Genomic DNA, 19,336 nt, shown 5'->3' on the forward strand with positions numbered 1-19,336 from the left:
GCATCTAGGAAACACATTTTAGCGATCAGAAATGCATGCCTGCTCGGAGCAGGCATTAATAGCTGAGCGCTCCTAAAACTAGTACAGAAAAACAGAAAAAAACTACTTTTCTGTACGGCCTCCTACTTAAAATCATTGCGATATTAAGTAGGAGGAAAACCTAAAGGAATAGCCTAGTGGTTAGAGCAGTAGACTATGAACCAGGAGACCAGGGTTTGAGTCCTGCTGTTGCCCCTTGTGACCTTGGGCAAGTCACTTTACCCTCCATTGTCTCAGGTACAAAAACTTAGGGGTAGATCTTTAAAAAATAGGCAATCGCGTATATGGAAGGATTTACACGCGCAGGCCTTTAAAAATCTGCCCCTTAGATTGTAAGCCCTCTGGGGATAGAGAAATACCTACAGTACCTGAATGTAAACCGGTGTGATATCTCAATTGAGATCAAATGTTGGTATATAAAAAAAAAGCTAAAAAAAAGTGCCAGCAGTCGGGTGTAGGAAATGGATGCTCAATTGACAAGCGATCATTTCCTGAACACCTGGCTGTGCGGCATTTAGGAAAAACGATGTCAATAAACTCGGCATCGGTTTTCCTAACCAGCGGACAGCCGACACTCTCAGGCTCCCGTTATCAAGAAGGCGCTAGGGGTGTGCAAGCAGCTCTAGTGCCTCCTTGATAATGCAACCCCTAATTTAAATATTGCATGGCGCCCCCACTGACTGCTCAGTGCTCGCTTTCTGCACATAAATATTGTTTCGGCCCCAAAGGCTTAAACCCAGTCAGGTTTTACAGATTTCCATAATGAATAATTATAGTAAACGTTTTGAGAGTTAATGGGCTGGGCTATCCAGCCAGGGTTGGATTTCCCATAAGGCTAACCTAGGCCTTGGCCTAGGGTGCAGCAGTCAGGGGGGCGTATATACAGCAGAAATTACAATCAAACATATACAAATTTTTCAGTATTATTTTGAAAAGACCACATAAAATGCAGTTTTTTTAAATTTACATCCATATACTTTAAATAAATTGAGCGGTATATTTATGTTGCCCATCTCTACAGTTTGCGCTGTCTTGTTTTGTTAACTCAGGGCTGAAAGCTGTAAGCAGAAAAAGTTGATGGGGTTGTTCGCCAAATTGTAAGGGGGCTGCGATTTTTATTACAAAGCATGAAACATACACAACTTATGGCTTGTTTATGCAGCATCATTTAGGGGTAGATTTTATAAATGTACGCGCGGGCGTACTTTTGTTCGTGCACCAGGCGCGAACAAAAGTACGCTGGATTTTATAAGATACGCGCGTAGCCGCACGTATCTTATAAAATCCGGGATCGGCGCGCACAAGGGTGTGCACATTTGTGCAACCTGAGCGTGCCTGAGCACGCCGAGCCTATGCAAAATAGGCTCGGCGTGCGCAGGGGGATTTGGGGTAGGTTTTCGGGGGGTACGCGCGTATCGTACACGCGTACCCCTTTGAAAATCTACCCCCAAATGTGGTGTAATGTATGTTTGACACAAAATGCAAAATGCAAAACATTTCAATAAAATTCTATAATGTCAGATGAGAATCAATGTAAATCTTCTGCATTTTATGTCAATTTTATTTGCTGTTTTTTGTGTCAAATAAATACGCCATCTGGGTGAATAATTTGAACTAACCAAAGAAGTAATCATCATATCTCGTATGGGTTATATAGGCAGATGTCTGCATTTTGCGGGCTGGCCCGACCTGAACCCGCGGGCTGGGTCGGGTCGAAAAGAAGAACTTCTGCGAGGCGATGCGAGTACCGCGGGCTGAAACATTTTTTACTGGTTTTGATCTGTTTTATTTTGCTTCTGGGTTCACTCGTCACAAGTTTAAATACATTTTGAATAACTGGCAGGGATTACATATTAAATTGAAAATTATAAATCAACTTTTGAGGGGTAGGGGGCGCAGAATTGTGCTTTGGCCTAGGGCCTAGAAATGTGTAAATCCGGCCCTGCTAAAAGGATTTGCCTGGGTAACTTTGGGAGTTAACCAGACAAAATCTTTCATTTCAACACATTCTCCTTTTAAATTCTGTCAAGGTAAAAAGACATTAATGGGGCACTCCAGGAGCAGAGCTTAACTGTAGCCAGTAAGCCCTGCTATTCAGCAAGTATGCAGATAAAGTTATGTGGTTAAATCTGCTTGCACTGGAGGCTTGTGCTAAAGTTATCAGGATAATTTTGTCCTTAGCCAGGTTGCATTCATTGACGATGTAGCCGGTTATGTTCCACTGAATATCCGAGTAAAATTCCCCGGGCAACTCTAATCAGAAAACTTTCTCGCTCCCCCATTTTACTCAATATGGACCTCAAAGCAGTTAGTTGTTTATTTATTTATTTGTTTCATTTATTGCGATTTCTAAGCCACACACTCCATTACAGCACACGGCGGCTTACACTTGTCACAAACATAAACAGTAATATCTGCAAAAATACGGCAATGACGAAAAGATGAAATAATGTAAAGCAAAAGAGAGAGCCAAAGTTAATTTGGTATGCTAATGTGAAGAGGATCGCTTTTAACACTTTCTTAAAGGACTGCAAGACTTGAGGCTGTTCGAACAGACTTGGGCAAGGAGGTCCACAAATGTGGGCTGGCATCCGAAAAAGCTCTATTTCAAGTGACATTGAGTCTGGTTAATTTTGGGGCTGGGAACTCTGGTAGGTTTTTATTAGCTGTTGTCTTGGAGATTTATATAAATGAAGAGTTGAGGCAAGCCATGTGGATGACTCATTGTTCAGGAGATTGTAAATGAGGTTAGCTTTCAAAAATACAAAAACAACCAAAAATCAGTCGAGGAGGACAGGCAGAATTATGAGGAAAAACAAAGGAAGGCAGGGCAGATGGTTAGAAAAGTGAAGGCCCAAAAGGAAGAGAGAATGAACTGTCCAATTAATAAAGGTGCAAATAAAACATTCTGTAGATATATAAGGGAAAGGTTAAAAAAAAAGTGGGAACAAGTAAAATTAAAGAAGAAAGTGGGTTTTGTGAAAAGGAGGATTGGCAAAAGGCAAATATCTTAAATACATTTTTTGTTCAGTATTTACAGAATGGGAAGGTGATGGACCTGAGGCAAGAAACGGCATTGATAAGTGGGAAATAATTACAGATGAAATTACAGTGGAGAAGCTACTTCAAGTACTTACACAGATGAGAGCAGAAAAGGCCATGGGATACAATGGTGTTCACCACAGGATACTAAGAGAACTGCCCTGCGCTCCTTGCAACTCTATTCAACTTCTCCTGGAAGACAGGAGAGGTTCCAAGGAACTGAAGAAAAGCATATTCAGTACTGCTCCATAAAAAAAGAGAATAAGGAGGAGGAGGTCACTACAGGCCTATTAGACCTCACTTCAATAGTGGGCAAAACTACAGAAAAATACTGAAGAAAAACATAGCGTAGCACTTTGAAACAAGCAGATTACAGGAAACTAGACAACATGGTTTCACAAGGAGAAGATCCTGGCGGACAAATTTGATTGAATTCTTTAATTAGGTGACATAAAGAGATGGATCACAGAGGTGAGGCTGCTTATCTGGATTTCAGTAAAGCTTTTGACACTGTTCTACAAAGCAAGTTGGATGGTATGGGTGCAGTCCAGAACGTGTTAAATTTGGAACCTGATTGGGCAGCAGGTTGCAGACAGTAGTGATAAGTGGAGTCTACTCTGGTGAAAGTAAAGTTACTAATGGAACATGCTACTGCTCAGTGCTAGGACCGATTCTTTTTAGTAACTTAGTGTTATAAGTAGTGAGGTTTGGGTGGACCTTTGGACACTGTGGCAGATGACCATGCCCATGGGAGGAAATCCCATGAGGGGCAACAGGTCAGGCTCAGCTCAGGACACACAAACACAGAGATTGATCTTTTACTAGACAATGTGATGAAGCCACCAGAGGTGGCAGTAGTGAGCAGCAGAAGTAGCCCAGCTGGGCTAGTATCCCTCAGGCACTGGAATAGTGACTCCTCCGGTAGCAGTGCTGTAGTGGAAAGAACTGAGAATAATGAGTACAGTGGAATATGCACAAAGCCCCAGTATGGAGAACCCCAGGATAGGGAAAGCAGGCCCTCGAGGAGCGAGAACCTGATCCCTGAGAGATGAAAGGCTTGAAGGTAATGTACTCACACAACGGTTCCACGTAGGAGATGGCACTAGGGCTGGAACGGAGGCAGGCCCTCGAGGAGCAAGTACCTGGTTCCAGGGAACAGCTCTGAGGTGAAGATGGTAGTACTCACTGGTGTTGAAGATAGTGAATCCTTCCAGGCAGAAGAGAAAGTAGGAGCAGGCAGCAAGTCAGGGAACATGGGCCCTCGAGAAGCGAGTACCGGTTTCCTGATAGCGACCTGAAAAGCAAGTGAGGCCCCCGAGGAGCGGGTACCCCGTTAGCGTTGAGTCCAATGGAAGATTGGAGAGGCAGAGTAGCTGGGTATGGAGAGCGAATCCTATGCATAAGATCACCCCTTGCTAACTCAAAGGCTAGCAAACATTGTAGGCTTTAAATATCCTGGCAACGTGACGTCATCACAGGGGGATGCCCCTGAAGTTCGCGTCAAGTAGGAAATAAGAGTGAGGGCCACATGGAGCGTGCCCTAAGGTACCAGCGGAGCATGGCGGGAGGCAGCGCCCAAGCCAGTCCGGGGACGATGGAGAGGACGGCAGGCAGACGACACGGCAGCCAGGCGTCCATCCATAGCGAGAGGAGGTGCAAAGAGAGAAAGGTAGGCAGAGTGAAGCCATCGGGAAGGGACAGTTGCAACACTTAGGCCTAGATTTTCTAAGACACTGCGGCGTCATGAATCGCGCGGTACAGGGGGGTGGGGGGGGGGCGGGCCAATAGTGCCATCATAAAAGGTAGTGCTATTGGGCGCGAAATAGGCAGCAAAAAGAGTTCTTACCTTTTTGCTGTCCGCCTTGTCTTCGCGGCGTCCGCCCCGGTACTGCCCCGACTCCTCCTGTTCCAGTCTTGACGCCGCCCCTTTTTAGTGTCCTTTTCGCGTGCAATCGCTTTGAAAAATGACCCCCTTAATTAGAGACATTGCTGAGTAACTTATTTGCAGATGATGCAAAAATCTATAACAGCATAGACACCCAGTAAGGGATAAATAAAAAGGAAAGAGAACTTGTAAAAATTGAAGGAAAGTTGCAGAGTTTGGAAAATGAACTTCAAAACTAAAAAGTGTAAAATTATACATTTGGCAGAAAAAAATCAATTAACCATAATATCAAATTAGAAGAACAAGAACTGAAAATGTTAAGAAAAAGACCAAGAAGATGACTTCAAGATATCTAGTGAATGCAATAAAGCAGTTGAGAAAGCTATCAGCAGGAAAATTAAGGTAATATTGCCCTTACATAGGTCACTAGTGAGACCCCTCCTTGAGTACTGTGTTCAGTTCTAGAGGCCAAACCTTAATAAGGATATTGATAGGAAAGAAGCAGTTCATAAAAAGGTTACTAAAACGATACAAGGCCTGAAACACAAGCCTTAAAAAGAGAGCCCTTAGACACAAAAAAATGCACTCACTGGAGGGAAGAGCAAAGAGAGAATATGACAGAAGCATTCAAATACTTGTCAGGCTACAAAGAAAATAAAGGAAGGTGAAATTTTCCATAGACAATGACATTCAAAGGCTTATCTTATGAAGTTACCAGGAGGAAAATTTTGAGGAAACATAAGAAAATAGGTCTTTACAGAAATGGTAGATGCAGGAAGTAGCCTACTGGCAGAGGTAGTGGTAACCAAAACCATGACAGAATTTAAGCATGTTTGGGACAGTCACAGAATACAGTTGTAACAGCAGGTGGGAGATAACAGGTAGAAGACATGAGGGAAGGACTTTAGTGTCTGCTCATTCATGGGCTAAAACTACAACTTAGGGATCCTCCCAATCCAGTACCACAAACAGGGGCGGATTGGCCTATCAGGAGATCGGGCTTCCTCCGGTGGGCCGGTCTAGCTGGTCACGTGGTCTCAACTCCGGGTCGCTGTTAATGGTCTCTTGCAGCCTGCGGGGGCCGAAGAAAAGAAGATCAGCACAGCCAGCTATCGCCGGAGAAATGAAGATGGAGGCCGGCGGGGACTGAAGAAAAGAAGATGGAGGCCGGTGGAGCTGAAGAAAAGAAGATGGGGTGCCGCACAGCCAGCCGCAGCTGTAGACCAGGCTGGCAGGGACCGAAGAAATTTAGATGGAGGCCGGCAGGGCCGAAAAGAAGATGGGTACTGCGCAGCCAGCCGTAGCTGGAGACCAGGCTGGCGGGGGCCGAAGAAAAGAAGATGGAGGCCGGCGGAGCCGAAGAAAAGAAGATGAGTGCCGCGCAGCCAGCCGCAGCCAAAGACCAGGCCGGCGGGGGGGCGAAGAAAAGAAGATGGAGGCCGATGGAGCCAAAGAAAAGTAGATGGGTGCCGCACAGCCAGCCGCAGCCGGAGACCAGGCCAGCGGGGGCCGAAGAAAAGAAGATGGAGGCCGGTGGAGCCGAAGAAAAGAAGATGGGTGCCGCGCAGCCAGTCGCAGCCGGAGACCAGGCTGGCAGGGGCCAAAGAACTTTAGATGGAGGCCGGCGGGGGCCAAAGAAAAGAAGATGGGCGCCACGCACTCAGCCGGCAGCAGAGACCAGGCCGGTGGGAGCCGAAGAAATAAAGAAGGAGGCCGTGCAGCCAGCCGCAGCTGGAGACGAGCTGTTCAGCTGGGGGCCTTTGTGTGTGTATATATATTTGAGATCAGAAGGGTGCTTCTGTGTGTGTGTATGTGTGAAAGGAATGGTGCTTCTGTGTGTGTGTGTATGTGAGAAAGGAATGGTGCTTCTGTGTGTGACAGGGAAGGTGCTTGTGTGTGTCAATGTGTGTGTTTGCGCGAGAGAGAGAGATGGAGTATGTTTTTGGCTGGCTTGTGGCTGTGAGAGAGAGGGTATGTGTGTGATTGAGCCTGTTTGTAAGTGAGATAGAACATGTGTGTGATTGAGAGCTGGTGTGTAAGTGAAATACAGAGAGCATGTGTGTGATTGAAAGCCTCTGCGTAAGTAAGATTGTGTGATTGAGAGAGGTGACATGTGAATGAGTGAGAAATACTGATCAAGGAGATGACTGGTATGTGTGTGCTTGTGTGTGTGAGAGAGAGAGAGACTGGTTGGGGAGATGATTGGTGTGTGAGAGACAGAAACTGGTTCTGAGGGTGTGACTGGTGTGTGTGTGTGTGTGTGTGTGTGTGAGAGAGAGAGAGAAAGAGAAGAGACTGGTTGTGGTCCCTAAGGAAGAGGACCGTGAGGACAGCTTCAGCAGCTACTGCTGCTTCTGGTGTGGCCTGCAAGGGAAAGGAGTAGGAGAACTGCTGGAGAGGGTAAGTAAAGGTGGCTTTTAAGTTCATTTTTCTTGATTGACTACCTTTTAATTATTGGGTAGTATATGATGTATCTGAAATATTTTATTGGTGTTTGGTAAAGGTTTCAAAATTTGCATGAGTCTTTAATTATTGGATATTCTATTCATCAGCTGTTTTGAAATTATTTTATTTGTATGTTTTTATAATTATGATTCATGATTTATATATCTTGATTTTATTGATTGTTTCATGAGGAACGGTGACATTTTTTTTCCATTGTTGCACTGTATAGAGTCTGGCGTGATACGTTTTACAGTTTAGTTTTTGTCTGCACATTTCTATTTATTCTTAATGTGGCTTTATTCTGTATTTGGTGAGAGTTTGTGTTCTGCATGCAAAGACTGAGATGAAGCATTCTTTTAACATGTGGTTTCTCTGTAGGGATCTGTAATAGCTTGGCCTGTTCTGTTTTCCTGATAGGAGGTGTATTGATAGTTTAAATTCTGGTGTAATATTTGTGGTATTCTTTTTCATAGGTAGGGTTGTTATTTGTTGAGTGTTGGCAGATAGTACTGTGTTGATACGGGAGGACCATGCTGAAATATATCACAATAGGTATGATGCCGTATGAATTCCAAGATGCAAAGTTTTCTTGTTGGCATCACAACAGTGAATGAAATTATCACAACAACGTGTATATTAATTTTACCTCAGAATGTCACTTGTTCTGACTCTGGGATTAAGCCCGTCAGTTCAAGCTGCTGGTGACTGTGGAACAGTGTATTGTTGTACTGCCACCTGCTTTTCTACTGAAAATAGTAAATGTTCTCAAACTAATAGGTTTCTTGTTGAATGGAAGTACCTACTGAAATATTTTATAAATGATGATATATGTGGGCGCGGCCCATGGATTTTATAACATGTGCATGCCGGGTAGCTTTTTTTTATGTTTTAAGGGGTGTGTGCATATATATGTAAATTATATTGTATGGCCATTCCTTTCGAATGACGGTATACAAAATTTTTTAAATAAATAAATATGTGTAATTGGGTACCCATGGGCCAGTATGGAGAAAAATCCCCCGGGCCACTATTTTCCCACAATCCACCCCTGACCACAAACACAGAGACTCTGAAATAAAAGAAAGTCAATCTTATTACAAGCTCAAGGAGAACTTGGACCATGTCCTGGTTTGCTATAAACTTTTACAAGACACTTCAGGTACAGAAGCAGCCACTAGTAGCACCCAGAGCAGGAAAATTCGATGAAAGAAATCCTCTGTATTAAGAACCTTGAAATACATGGTGGAGAACCAAAGGAGAAACAAATATATTTACATAGGGAACACCATAGTGAGAGCTGCAGAGCTGGAAGATAACCATGAAGGACAGGGAAGTCAGATGCCTTAGTTTGTAAGGATGAGCACGGAGTCCAGAGATTAGACAGAGAAATGCAGGAAGTTTATAGCTCCTTCCAAGTCAGTTCCAACGCCATTGAAAAGCCAGCAGGGAAGTGTGACCATGTGACTCTCCCTCCAACCCAGAGGCCATGAACAGTGACAGCCCCCCACCACCACCACCATTGCTCCCACTTAGCCTGAACTGCAGGAATCAAATGTGGTATTCAAACTCTTGTCTCCATCATGGCAGCATGTTTAGGTGACAAATCCTACCAAAGCACTTTCAGAGATACATGAAATGGCTCATCCTGTGAACAGGGATGAACACTTACTGTAACCTTCACATAACTCTTGGAAAATAGATGCAGAATTCAAGCTATTTCACACAGCTCTGCTCTGCTAAAGATACTATGTGGGCAATTCCAGTTGCCAAAATTGCCATTTGCAATTAAAAATTTAAGCTGGCACTCATTGCATACAGTCAATTAACTAAACGCAGCTGGCGATCTTCCTTGTTTACAGTGCTGCTGCGTCATGACTTCACTCTGCCTGGAAATTTATATTTCAGGGCTTTTTCACTGTCAGCTCCATTTGAAGCTTCAATTGTATTTGTTTTGCCCGTTTCAGCATGCTCTTGTCACTCACAAGAATTATAAACTGGCTGGGTCAGCAGCAGTGGTGCTGTTTTGCCCCTCGCTTCATAAGGTACAGCACACGTCCCTTTATCTCCATTTCCCATCCTATGAGTTAGCAATGGAGAGTCTGGGGGCAAGAGTCAACTGCCTGTCCTTCCAGCTACACAATGACCATTCAGTTAGCAAGAGATTACAATCAACTGTTGTTTTGCAGAAAAAGAGAGCAGTCATGAGGCTTGCTCCAGGATGAGGTTGGTTGTGCTAAAAAATATTCTTAGGTGCCACAAAACATCCAAAGAATGTTAACTCCTATGGCAGTATCAGAGTAATAACAACTACCCAACCTGCATTGGTGTTGAAAAGGGGTGGGCTATGGCCTGACCAAGATCTCCCCTTTCCCACAGAATCGCTGAAGGAGGGCAGTCAGCAGGAGGACAGTGAATCGGCCGTGGCCTCCATCTCTGCAGCTCTCAGCCCCACTTCTGCTTTGTACCACATGGAACTTTGGAGAACCACATGGCGCAAAGCCGCAAGCTGGGCCAGACAGCAAAGGACGAGGAGGACATGGCTCAAGACGCCGCTGCTCACTTCTTCCTGCCATTAATCAGAATTGGGGGGGGGGAGAGAAAGGGGATTGCAGAGGAGAGAATGGAAGAAAGAGTGAGGTGAGATGGGCTGGGGAGAGAGGGAGGAGGAGGGATAGAGGAACAGAGAGGGATGGGACAAGGGAAGAAAAAGAGTAGGGGGGGACAGGGAAAGAGTAAGAGGTGGGGGAGCGAGAGAGAGACTGTGGGAGGCAGGGGAAGAGGAACGGAGTGAGGAGAGGACAGAGTTTGGTTGACTTACACCCCCCCCCCCCAACTTAAATGTGTTCTACTGCCCCCTGCCAACCTGTACCCAGTATATTATCAGAGCAGAGGGACTCCAGTGAAGACTTTCAAGAGAAGTCATTAAAAAAAACAATGTCTAGTTCAGCTCACCAATTTAACAGTAACATCTTATGAAATAAAATGAACTTTGAATATGATTTCTGTTTTGTATCTGTGAAAATTGTGGTCTACTAGTAAATCTATTCCTAAAGTACATTATTCATCATAGTTCAGTGGGTTTTGGCAAGATATTCTAATCTACACAGCTATAAAACGGTTATTAAAGACATATTCTTGTAACTGTGCTGGGTATTTGAATGCATATAGAGTGATGACTGACTCGGTGGAACAGGTTCTCTCTCCGACTCTGAAAATTCCTGATGTGAGCGAGATCTGAAGACTTAATTTATAAGGGCTCTGGGGTAACTGCAGGATGGTCTGAATTATGCAGGTACAGTAATTGTGCTGGCAGCAGAAATTCAGGCAATCTCATGAAAACGTTACTAATGTTCACTGAGGAGAGTTAACAGTTGTTGGTCATTTACGAGAAGCACATTTTAAAGTCTATGTGATTAAGTGCTATTAGAAAATGATTTTCACATCACCAGCTGGGATTCCCTAAATCCTACTGCACTATACAAATGATCTGAACAGAATGCTTCTCTTAAAAGCACTGAAAATAGAACATAAGCTTGTTTTTTCTTTTCTTTTTTTTTTTTTTTTTTAAACTTCAAAATATAAATGGTGAATAGCAACATATAAGAATAATCCAGACAAACACAAAATGTAACTTTACCCAATAGCCACTGTCTTCCCGCAATGCTATGGACATGCAGTCAATGCATTCAATCAAACAATGTAACCCTAGTGGTACAAAATGAATGCAAAATTACTTTTAATGGAGGCCCACTAGGTAAGAGTGCATAAAGAGCATGCCTGATTTATACAATATACACTGCAGTCATTATTCAAATGGGTTTGTCGGAACAAATCCTGAGTTTTAAATTTCCTGACCAGATAAGCAATTATTTGTTTAAAATTTAACTGGATAAAAAGGAGGTGGTGTGAGGGTGTTCCATTGGCGGGATATACGTTTCGCTAGATAAAAACATACCCAGCTAGGTCAAGTAGGAGAAATTGCAGGCCTAAAGTTAGCCAGGCAACCTCTTCCCACCTGGCCAAATATTAAAAAGTTAACTTAGGGGGCCCCAATAACTCCCTATAGGATCCCCCTCCTTTCTGGCCAAAAGATATGAGAAAATGTGTGACGCCTCTCTGATGTTACCTAAAAAAATATTCTGCCTCGGTCCCCCCCTCCTAAATCCCAACACTGCCACCCCTCAGATATTTAATTAAAAAGCCATGGTTCCAGGCTCCCTTCCAACCCCTAACCCACCCTTGTGACCCGCCCAGAACCTCCCAAAATCTCCATACCCAAGCTGAGAGATGGTACAGACCTACCATGCTCAACATACAGCAATGCTGGAGCATTACGATACAAGCGTTGCTCTCAGAGCAACTCTGGGCACCACCAGGTGAACTGTAGGTTGGTGCCCTAAATATCTGGTTACCGTTATTTGGGTAATTTTACCCACATAATTTTCATGCTTGCAGTCTTACTCAATGTGGACTTCTGTAAGATTTCTTCTGTTATAGTGTGAAGGGGAAGAAGAAGAAAGAGAGAGAGAAAATGCTGGACAAATATCCAGTCTATGGAAGCCATACTTGCATGCAGCTCACCTCACCTCAAGTAAATGGTCCTAGCTGTGTTCCTTCCCTGGAACCACACTCACCCCTCTGACTTTAGAAAGCAGAGATCCCTTGATGCACCAAAGATGCCCTGTCCTCAATGTCCTTCTGTAGATTGCAAAGTTGCGGAAATCCACTGCTTATTCTTGGGATAAGCAGCTTGGAATCTATCCACCTCTTGGCATCCTGCCGGGTACTTGTGACCTGGCTTGGCCACTGGTGGAAACGGGATACTGGGCTTGATGGACCTTTGATCTGACCCAGTATGGCAAGTCTTATGTTCTTCTGTTCTTACTGTATGTCAGTTTGTTCTCAATGCTCATCTGTGGACTAAACTGTAAGTTCCATAGAGCAATGGTTCACAAATCAGTCCTCAGGGACTGCCTGACCAGTCTGATTTTCAGGCTATCCCTAATGAATATGCATGAGATATTTTTACATGCACTGCCTCCAGGGTATGCAAATATACACAATATATATCATACATATTCATTAGGGGTATCCTGAAAACCAGACTAACCAGGCATTCCCTGAGGGACTGGGTTGAGAACCACCGCCATACAGCATAAGGTTGACAACTAGCTCCAGATTTTCAGGATAGGTTGATTCGGTCCAGGTTTTATCCCATGGCATGCAGGGACCTGTAATGCTGATTTTCCTATTTCATTCTCTATGAAAAGCAAGATGAGATGCCTGTGCATGCAGCAGGGATAAACCCAGGACTGAATTATCCTGTCCTGAAAATCTGGAGCCAGTTGGTACCCCTAATATAGCAGGGACTGGCTTTTCTGTGTCTGTACAGCACTGCATATACCTTGTAGCACTATATAAATGTTTAATAGAGATAAGGCAAAAAATGCATGATTAGCAACACTAAACACCACCCGTAATTCAAGTCTCCTGCAGCACAAGCAGGACATGCATATCACAACAGGAAAAAAAAAAACAAAAACAGGAATCTGGGGAATACATGGCAAACCGCAGTCAAAGCTGGATACCTGAAGCATAGAAGCTGTTCACAATTGCAAATTTTAATTCAGTTGAAAAACTTTTCAAGAGAAACAGATAAATCAGATCTTTTCTTCATTTGTCTAATGTACTTTGTAATTCTTACTTTTACAACTTTATGTATTACTTTAGCAACCATATCTGCAAACTGTCATGCCAATAAAGCTTTCTGAATCTGAAGTGTTTACCGACCAGCATTTAATACATAGTGATTTAAGATGGAATAAGTAAATTAATCATGCGCATTGTCAGTATAATGAATTGCAAATGAACATTTAAACGAAATATTACAGTGGCACTGTTTTTTATGCAGCCATTACACAATGATAAATAATGGTAGAACAGTGCTGGAAACACTGGCAGAAACTAAGGGCCAGATTAAAGTTTTGGGTAAAAGTCTTACAGTGCTTACTGGCCAAGTTTTTCCATAAGAAACATTTTTGTCAATTTTATTTCCCTCCTGTGTGAACTTTATGCCATAAGTAAAAAGATGTGACATTTAAGAAGGTAATTTTATAACCGTGCACTTAAGGCTAAAGTCTGCATGCAGGAAGTACACATAGATTTTAGCCTGAATTTTCAAAAGTGGACGTGCTTTGAAAATTAGTGGGTAACACGCAGAGTGCTGCATTGCAAAAGTGCACACATTTACCAGTTAAATGTATGCGATTAGATTTACATGCGTATTTTCAAAAATCAAATGTATGCATGTAAATAATATCCCTGGTCTCCAAACGGGCCGGGGCTTCAATTAGGCAAACTAGGCTGTTGCCTAGAGCATCAGTACAAGGTCCAGAAGGGTGCTGGGCCAGAGCCAATACAGGGAGTGCTGCAACTGAGCCATGCAGGCCAACAGGTAAGTTGTGGGAAGGGGGGTGCATGACTGAAAGTTCACCCAGGGTGCCAAATACCATTGCACTGACCTTGGCCCCCAACTCCAACTCCAGAATGCCTCTCTCTAATGCATAACCCCAGGGGCAATTTTTCTAAAAACCCATTTATGTGCATAAAGCCACATTTTATTCACAAAAATGTTTTTAAAAATCAGGCCCCCAAAAATACAATCATTCTAACTTGTGGGTATTTTGGGGTGAATTTTCTAATACACGTTCTCTTTTTATTAGGAGAATGTGTGCCAAACAAAATGTAAATTAAAAAAGGAATAGGTCTGATGGTGTAAATTTTTCAAAAAGATCTATTCCTGGCTCAGACTGCTGAGCAACCTTGAATTTTGCACTTTTGGACAGACTGTGCAGTTTGATATTCGCCTAAGAAAAACAAGGGGGGGGGGGGTGTCACTTTTTTACTATAATTTTTAAATGAAAAAGTAGCGTAATTATACTACACTGCAAATAATCCAAACATTGCTTTAAGCTGTAAAGCATTAGTGCTAGGTAAACTTTTCAACACTCGCTTATTTTTCAGCTGTTTCTTATGTTATTCATTGGTCTTATCGGTTTCCTTTCTGCCCTATTTTAACTCTTAATTTCTTTGAATTTCAAAAGCATACCTTTAATTAAGGTTACAGTTTTGGTTAGAAGTCTCTTTATCTGAGTCCCCTCTTTAGCTACTCATGTTGCATTCAAGCTTCACATATCCATGTAATGGCTGCATGGGTCACTGATCAAGATCAGCAGTGTAACCCCTCAATTTAAACAGACTTACAGTGGCAGCAGAGGCTAAATAAAATCTTTCATCTTCATGGATTTTCTCAGTTAGTCATTTACTATTTTAATTGTTTTATGTTGTTGGATATATTTGTATTATTATTTAACTTGTTCTATTTTGGGTTGGTGTTTTATGTTTTACAGGACTTTTATGATTATGTACTTATATTTAAGAACATAAAAATCTTTGATATTCCTTACTGAATCAGATCCAAAGTCCATTGAGCCCAGCATTCTGTCTTTGACGGTGACCAATCCAGGTCACATGTACCCAACAGATCCCAAAAGGTAGATTATAATTCTTGTTGCTGTCCCCCAGAGGTAAGCGGTGGCTTTCCCAAATCTACCTGGCTAATAATTCTTTTATTGACCTCCTCCAGTTAACTTGTCCAAATCTCTTCTAAATCCAGTTATGCTAGATGCCTTGAACACCTCCTTTAGCAATAATTCCATAGTTTGGTTGTGCCGTGAGTGAAAAAAATACTTTCTCCAATTTGTTTGATGATGGAATATCCCCTAGTCTTAATACTCTTTGAAAGGATAACCATTCCCTATTTACCTCATGATGTCCCCTCTCATCTATCTCTTCTCCAAACAGATCCTGCATAACCTTTCTCCATAAGGGAGCTGTTTCATCCCCTTTTTGTTGTCCTTCTCTGTTCTTTCTCTAGATCCGTTACATTTTGTGAGACGGGGCAACCAGAACTGCAGACCATACTCTCAAGGCGTGGTCACACCATAGATCTATACAACGACTTTATGATGTTATCTGTTTTGCTCTCCATTCCTTTCTGAATAATTCCTTAGATAACCGCCACACACTGAGCTGAAGATTTTCATGTATTATCCACAATGACTTTTGTTATAACTGACCGGAAGCACTAGTTTAAACAGACCAGACATAAATTTAAATAAATAAATATGGATTAAATCAACTCAGAATAAACCATAGATGTGTACACTTTTAGCATAAATACAAGGTAGGCCCACTTGATTGTCTTCTTGTGTTTTACAGTGTGGTTCCCACCCATCCAGCCATTTCACAGGTGCCCCATTCTCCTGATGCATTTATCGGGGAGTCCTACCTGGATAAATCTAGCTTTAGTTTGGCAGTGGTGTTGGCACCTCAGTGACAGATTCTCCTACAGAATTTAAGTAGAATCTATCCCCATAGAGAGGGCCCCCTGATACATGCACATAGACAAATGGACAAGCAGGCAGGGGACATAAATAAATTAATTCTACTTTCAACAGTTAATTCAATCAAACAGGTTGAATTAACTGCTGAAAGTAGAATATTTCCTATTGCTGCCCTAATTTCTTTAACATTGTCTAAAGTAAAAAAAAAAAGCATTTACCTACATTTATACAGAGTCTCTAAGAAAAAGCCATTAAGGAGAAAGAATAGTCTCAATAGAAGATGATCCTTAAAAAAAAAAAATAAGCAAAAGCTTTTAAAAATCTGGAAAATGCATGCAAAAATCTGACATTTCTTAAACTGTTTCATTTGTATTACCATAACATTTTTGCAACTGAGGTTCTTTTTATTCTTTTACACTAGGCTTAACATTCTCACAGCAGCTTAAAAAAACAAAATCTCTTCTGCATTTGTTTGAACTTTTGCAGACGTCCTCCAGGAATTTTCTCCTGGTTTTGAATATAGCCCAAACTGCGTTCATCATAACCGAAGTTAACACTCTTTACATCTACTTAATTCTTAATGAAAGGAGCAAGCAATGCGTAGCTGAACTCAGGATAGTTTAACATTACATAGGGTGCAAACCAGAACATGACCAGCTGTAGTAAACTGATGCAAGCATCTCAACATACATTTATTACAGTTCAATAAATAAATTAATGCTGTATCATAAAAAAAATTATTTTAAGACAAAGTATTTCAGATTCAAAATGTCATTCTAATTCTAGGCTACATTCCTGCATCAGGAATAAAGGACTTTGGTTTCCTTTAGATCTGCCCCTGCGCTGAAATATTTCCCATACCCTTACCCGTTGAACCATCTGACTTATCAGTAGAAATAATACTTAAGACTTTAAATTCTTGGAATTATCATGGGAAGAAAATAAACATTTCCCAACATAAGTTGAAACAGGTCCTTAACAAGAGGGTATAACCTCCCCATGCAATCAGACATTAATTCTGAAACATTTTGGTCTGACATTAAAAGCACAACAGAAAGTAAACAAAAAAAATTGGTATAAGAATGACATAAGCAAATACTGTAAAAGGAAGACAAAATGAATGAACAGTGTGGGAAAACAGTAGTACGCCTTAAAACTGCTGACATGCCTGGGGGAGAAGTGAACATTTGCTTCCAATCACTCCCTCATTAAGCCTTTTCGGCTCAGCTCTGCGGTCTTTAGCTTTTACACACAAGCACAGGAAAGATTCCCTTCAGACGAACTGAAAGCCCCCAACACGGGGAGAAGCCGCCGTGGCCTCGGGGTTTGGCCCGCATTTACTCTTGGCCTGGGTTTAGGCACCAGCACCCCAGGGAGGCGCAGGCAGAGGTCACGGGCGCCTGGGTACCACTGAGAGAACCACGGACATCTGCACCCGCAGAGCGTCGGACCTGCCCCTCTCTGCCAGCGTCTCGAGAAGGAGAAACAAAACTTTTCCCAACCCCCCCCCCCCCCCCGCGTGCATTTCTCTGCCTTTTCATTGTCGTTATCCTTATTCGTAGTTTCCTGCTACCAGCGCTTTCCCGCTCTACCGCCACAGCTGCTGTGAGGCACTCGCGTCACCTCGCGCTCCACCGCCACCCTGCTCGGCGCATTCAGGACTTAAAAAACTTGCACGAGATTCAGGTGATTTTAGGCCCCAACTGCATTTGCAGAAAAATCACAAATATCGCATAAAATACCCACCTCACCTGAAACTTTTTAAGTAAATCTATTTAAACCTCCCCCCCCACCAAGGCACATAAGCCTAACAATTCCGGGAGTGGGAAGCCAGGCGGGCGGATGTGGTACTCACACGAAGGCGTGGTAGATGAACGCCCAGCCGCGGGGTCTCTCCAGCACGTTGTACAGGTAGTTCTGCAACCTGCGGTACTTGGCGTTCCTCCGACAGCTCTGGCTGCTGCTGTACGACAGGGGCTTGCCCAGCAGGCTCATGCGGGCTCCTTGCTTGCCCCGGCGGCTCTCCTGCGCGCCTCCTCCCCTGGCCCTGCCACCGCCACCCAGAAGGAGCAAGCCGTCGGCGCGGCCGGAGTTGAGCAGCACCCAACCGCGGCCAGTCTCCACATCCTTCATCCCGGATCGCCCTCTGCCGCCATCGCCTCCTCGTCCTCGGCGACCTGCCGTCCCGCTGCTCTTTACCCAGAGCCCTGACCTGCCCTCTTCACCTCCCCTGTGGCTGCGGGGCATGGCATCACCGGAGAGGGCGAGAGGGAGGAGGACGGCGGGGGCCGTGCAGAGGGCATGTACGGGCAGCGGGGCAGAGACGCAGCCCCGCTCCCAGCCTTTCCTCTGAGAGACGGAGCGAGAGGGCTCTGTGCCTCCTTTAGGGATCCAGGTCGGTGAAAAAAACCTTTCAAAAAGTCTCTCGGTCTTCTTGTAGCCTATGCAAATCTTAGCGGTCGTAGATGAGATCCAGTCTCGAGCGGAGTAAAACCTGTGCCAGACTGAAAAACAGTAAAGCTGATAGTGACAGCTCCCTTAAAAAAAAAAAATAAAAGAGAGACAGGAAACGAACACTTCGCTACCTCCTCCAAACAGATGTACCTTATTTAAATAGTATATAGATTGTTGAGAGCGAGCGGGCAATCACAAAGCAAGTTTTTGACTTTTTGATAGTGTCCTTGCCTCGCCTGAACATTTCCTCCGCAGAGAAGATTTCATTTCACAGGAGAAGCTGTTGCTTTCAGTGCGAGCACCAGAACGCAGCCTGCCATATCCTCCAAGTTGCAAAAAGAAGAAGAAGAAATCCTAGCCTCCCCTGTTTCAAAAGACAGCAGTGGTAATCCAATCATATTAAAAACAAACCCATGCTGTACAATTGGGCAGTTGCTGGAAGATCAAGAGACATTCCCGAAGAAGAAATTTTCCATACAAACAAAAGCAGCAAAGCTTCTTAACGCAGAGGAATGAACAGACGAACTGAGCTGATTTCTCCTCAGGCAAATAACGTTCTGGCGTTATTTATTTTAATTTAAAAAGAAAAAAATGAAGCTTGTCCAGTGGCACCCAAAAAGAAATACTTTTGGTGAATTACACTCTAAAAAGAGTTACATTTCCGTGAGGAATTGAGTCCAGATTAGAAAGATCCTGTCCCAGGGCTGGTATTTTGCAGGCTGCCGGATGAAGAGTGCTCTTCTATACAGAGAGCACAGTTCCTCCCATGCAACTGAGCTTTGTCAGTTTTCAACGCCGAGAAAAGGAAAAGCAAAACATCGCCCCAAACTGAAAGAACCGTCTTCCTCTGCTTGTGTTTGCACTTTCTGTCCACTGCAAGGAAATGTGTTGTTCTCAAAATGAGCCTGGTGAAGTCTCCAGTTCCTCAGACCGCCCAGTTGTTGGCTGTTTTAGTGACTGGCATTTCTCCCCCTTAGAGCATCAAGATGGGATTGCAGAAAACATACCAGCACACTCATACCCTTCGTACATGTCTCATCTCCCCCTTCAGAAGGACACAGGCAAG

General features: G+C 43.4%; 1 protein-coding gene across 1 annotated transcript in view; it reads right to left on the bottom strand.

The window, feature by feature from the left end:
• The window catches only part of KCNQ5 (potassium voltage-gated channel subfamily Q member 5), a 1,147,293-nt gene extending 1,128,950 nt beyond the window's left edge, over positions 1-18,343 (bottom strand). Inside the window, exon 1 of the mRNA XM_029595626.1 lies at positions 17,672-18,343. Coding sequence (XP_029451486.1) covers positions 17,672-18,063 — 392 coding nt within the window. The 5' untranslated portion in view covers positions 18,064-18,343. The remainder of the gene's footprint in view (positions 1-17,671) is intronic.
• Between the last annotated feature and the right edge of the window lie 993 nt (positions 18,344-19,336).

This window comes from Rhinatrema bivittatum, chromosome 3 (genome assembly GCF_901001135.1).
Source record: "Rhinatrema bivittatum chromosome 3, aRhiBiv1.1, whole genome shotgun sequence".
Lineage (NCBI taxonomy): Eukaryota > Metazoa > Chordata > Amphibia > Gymnophiona > Rhinatrematidae > Rhinatrema > Rhinatrema bivittatum.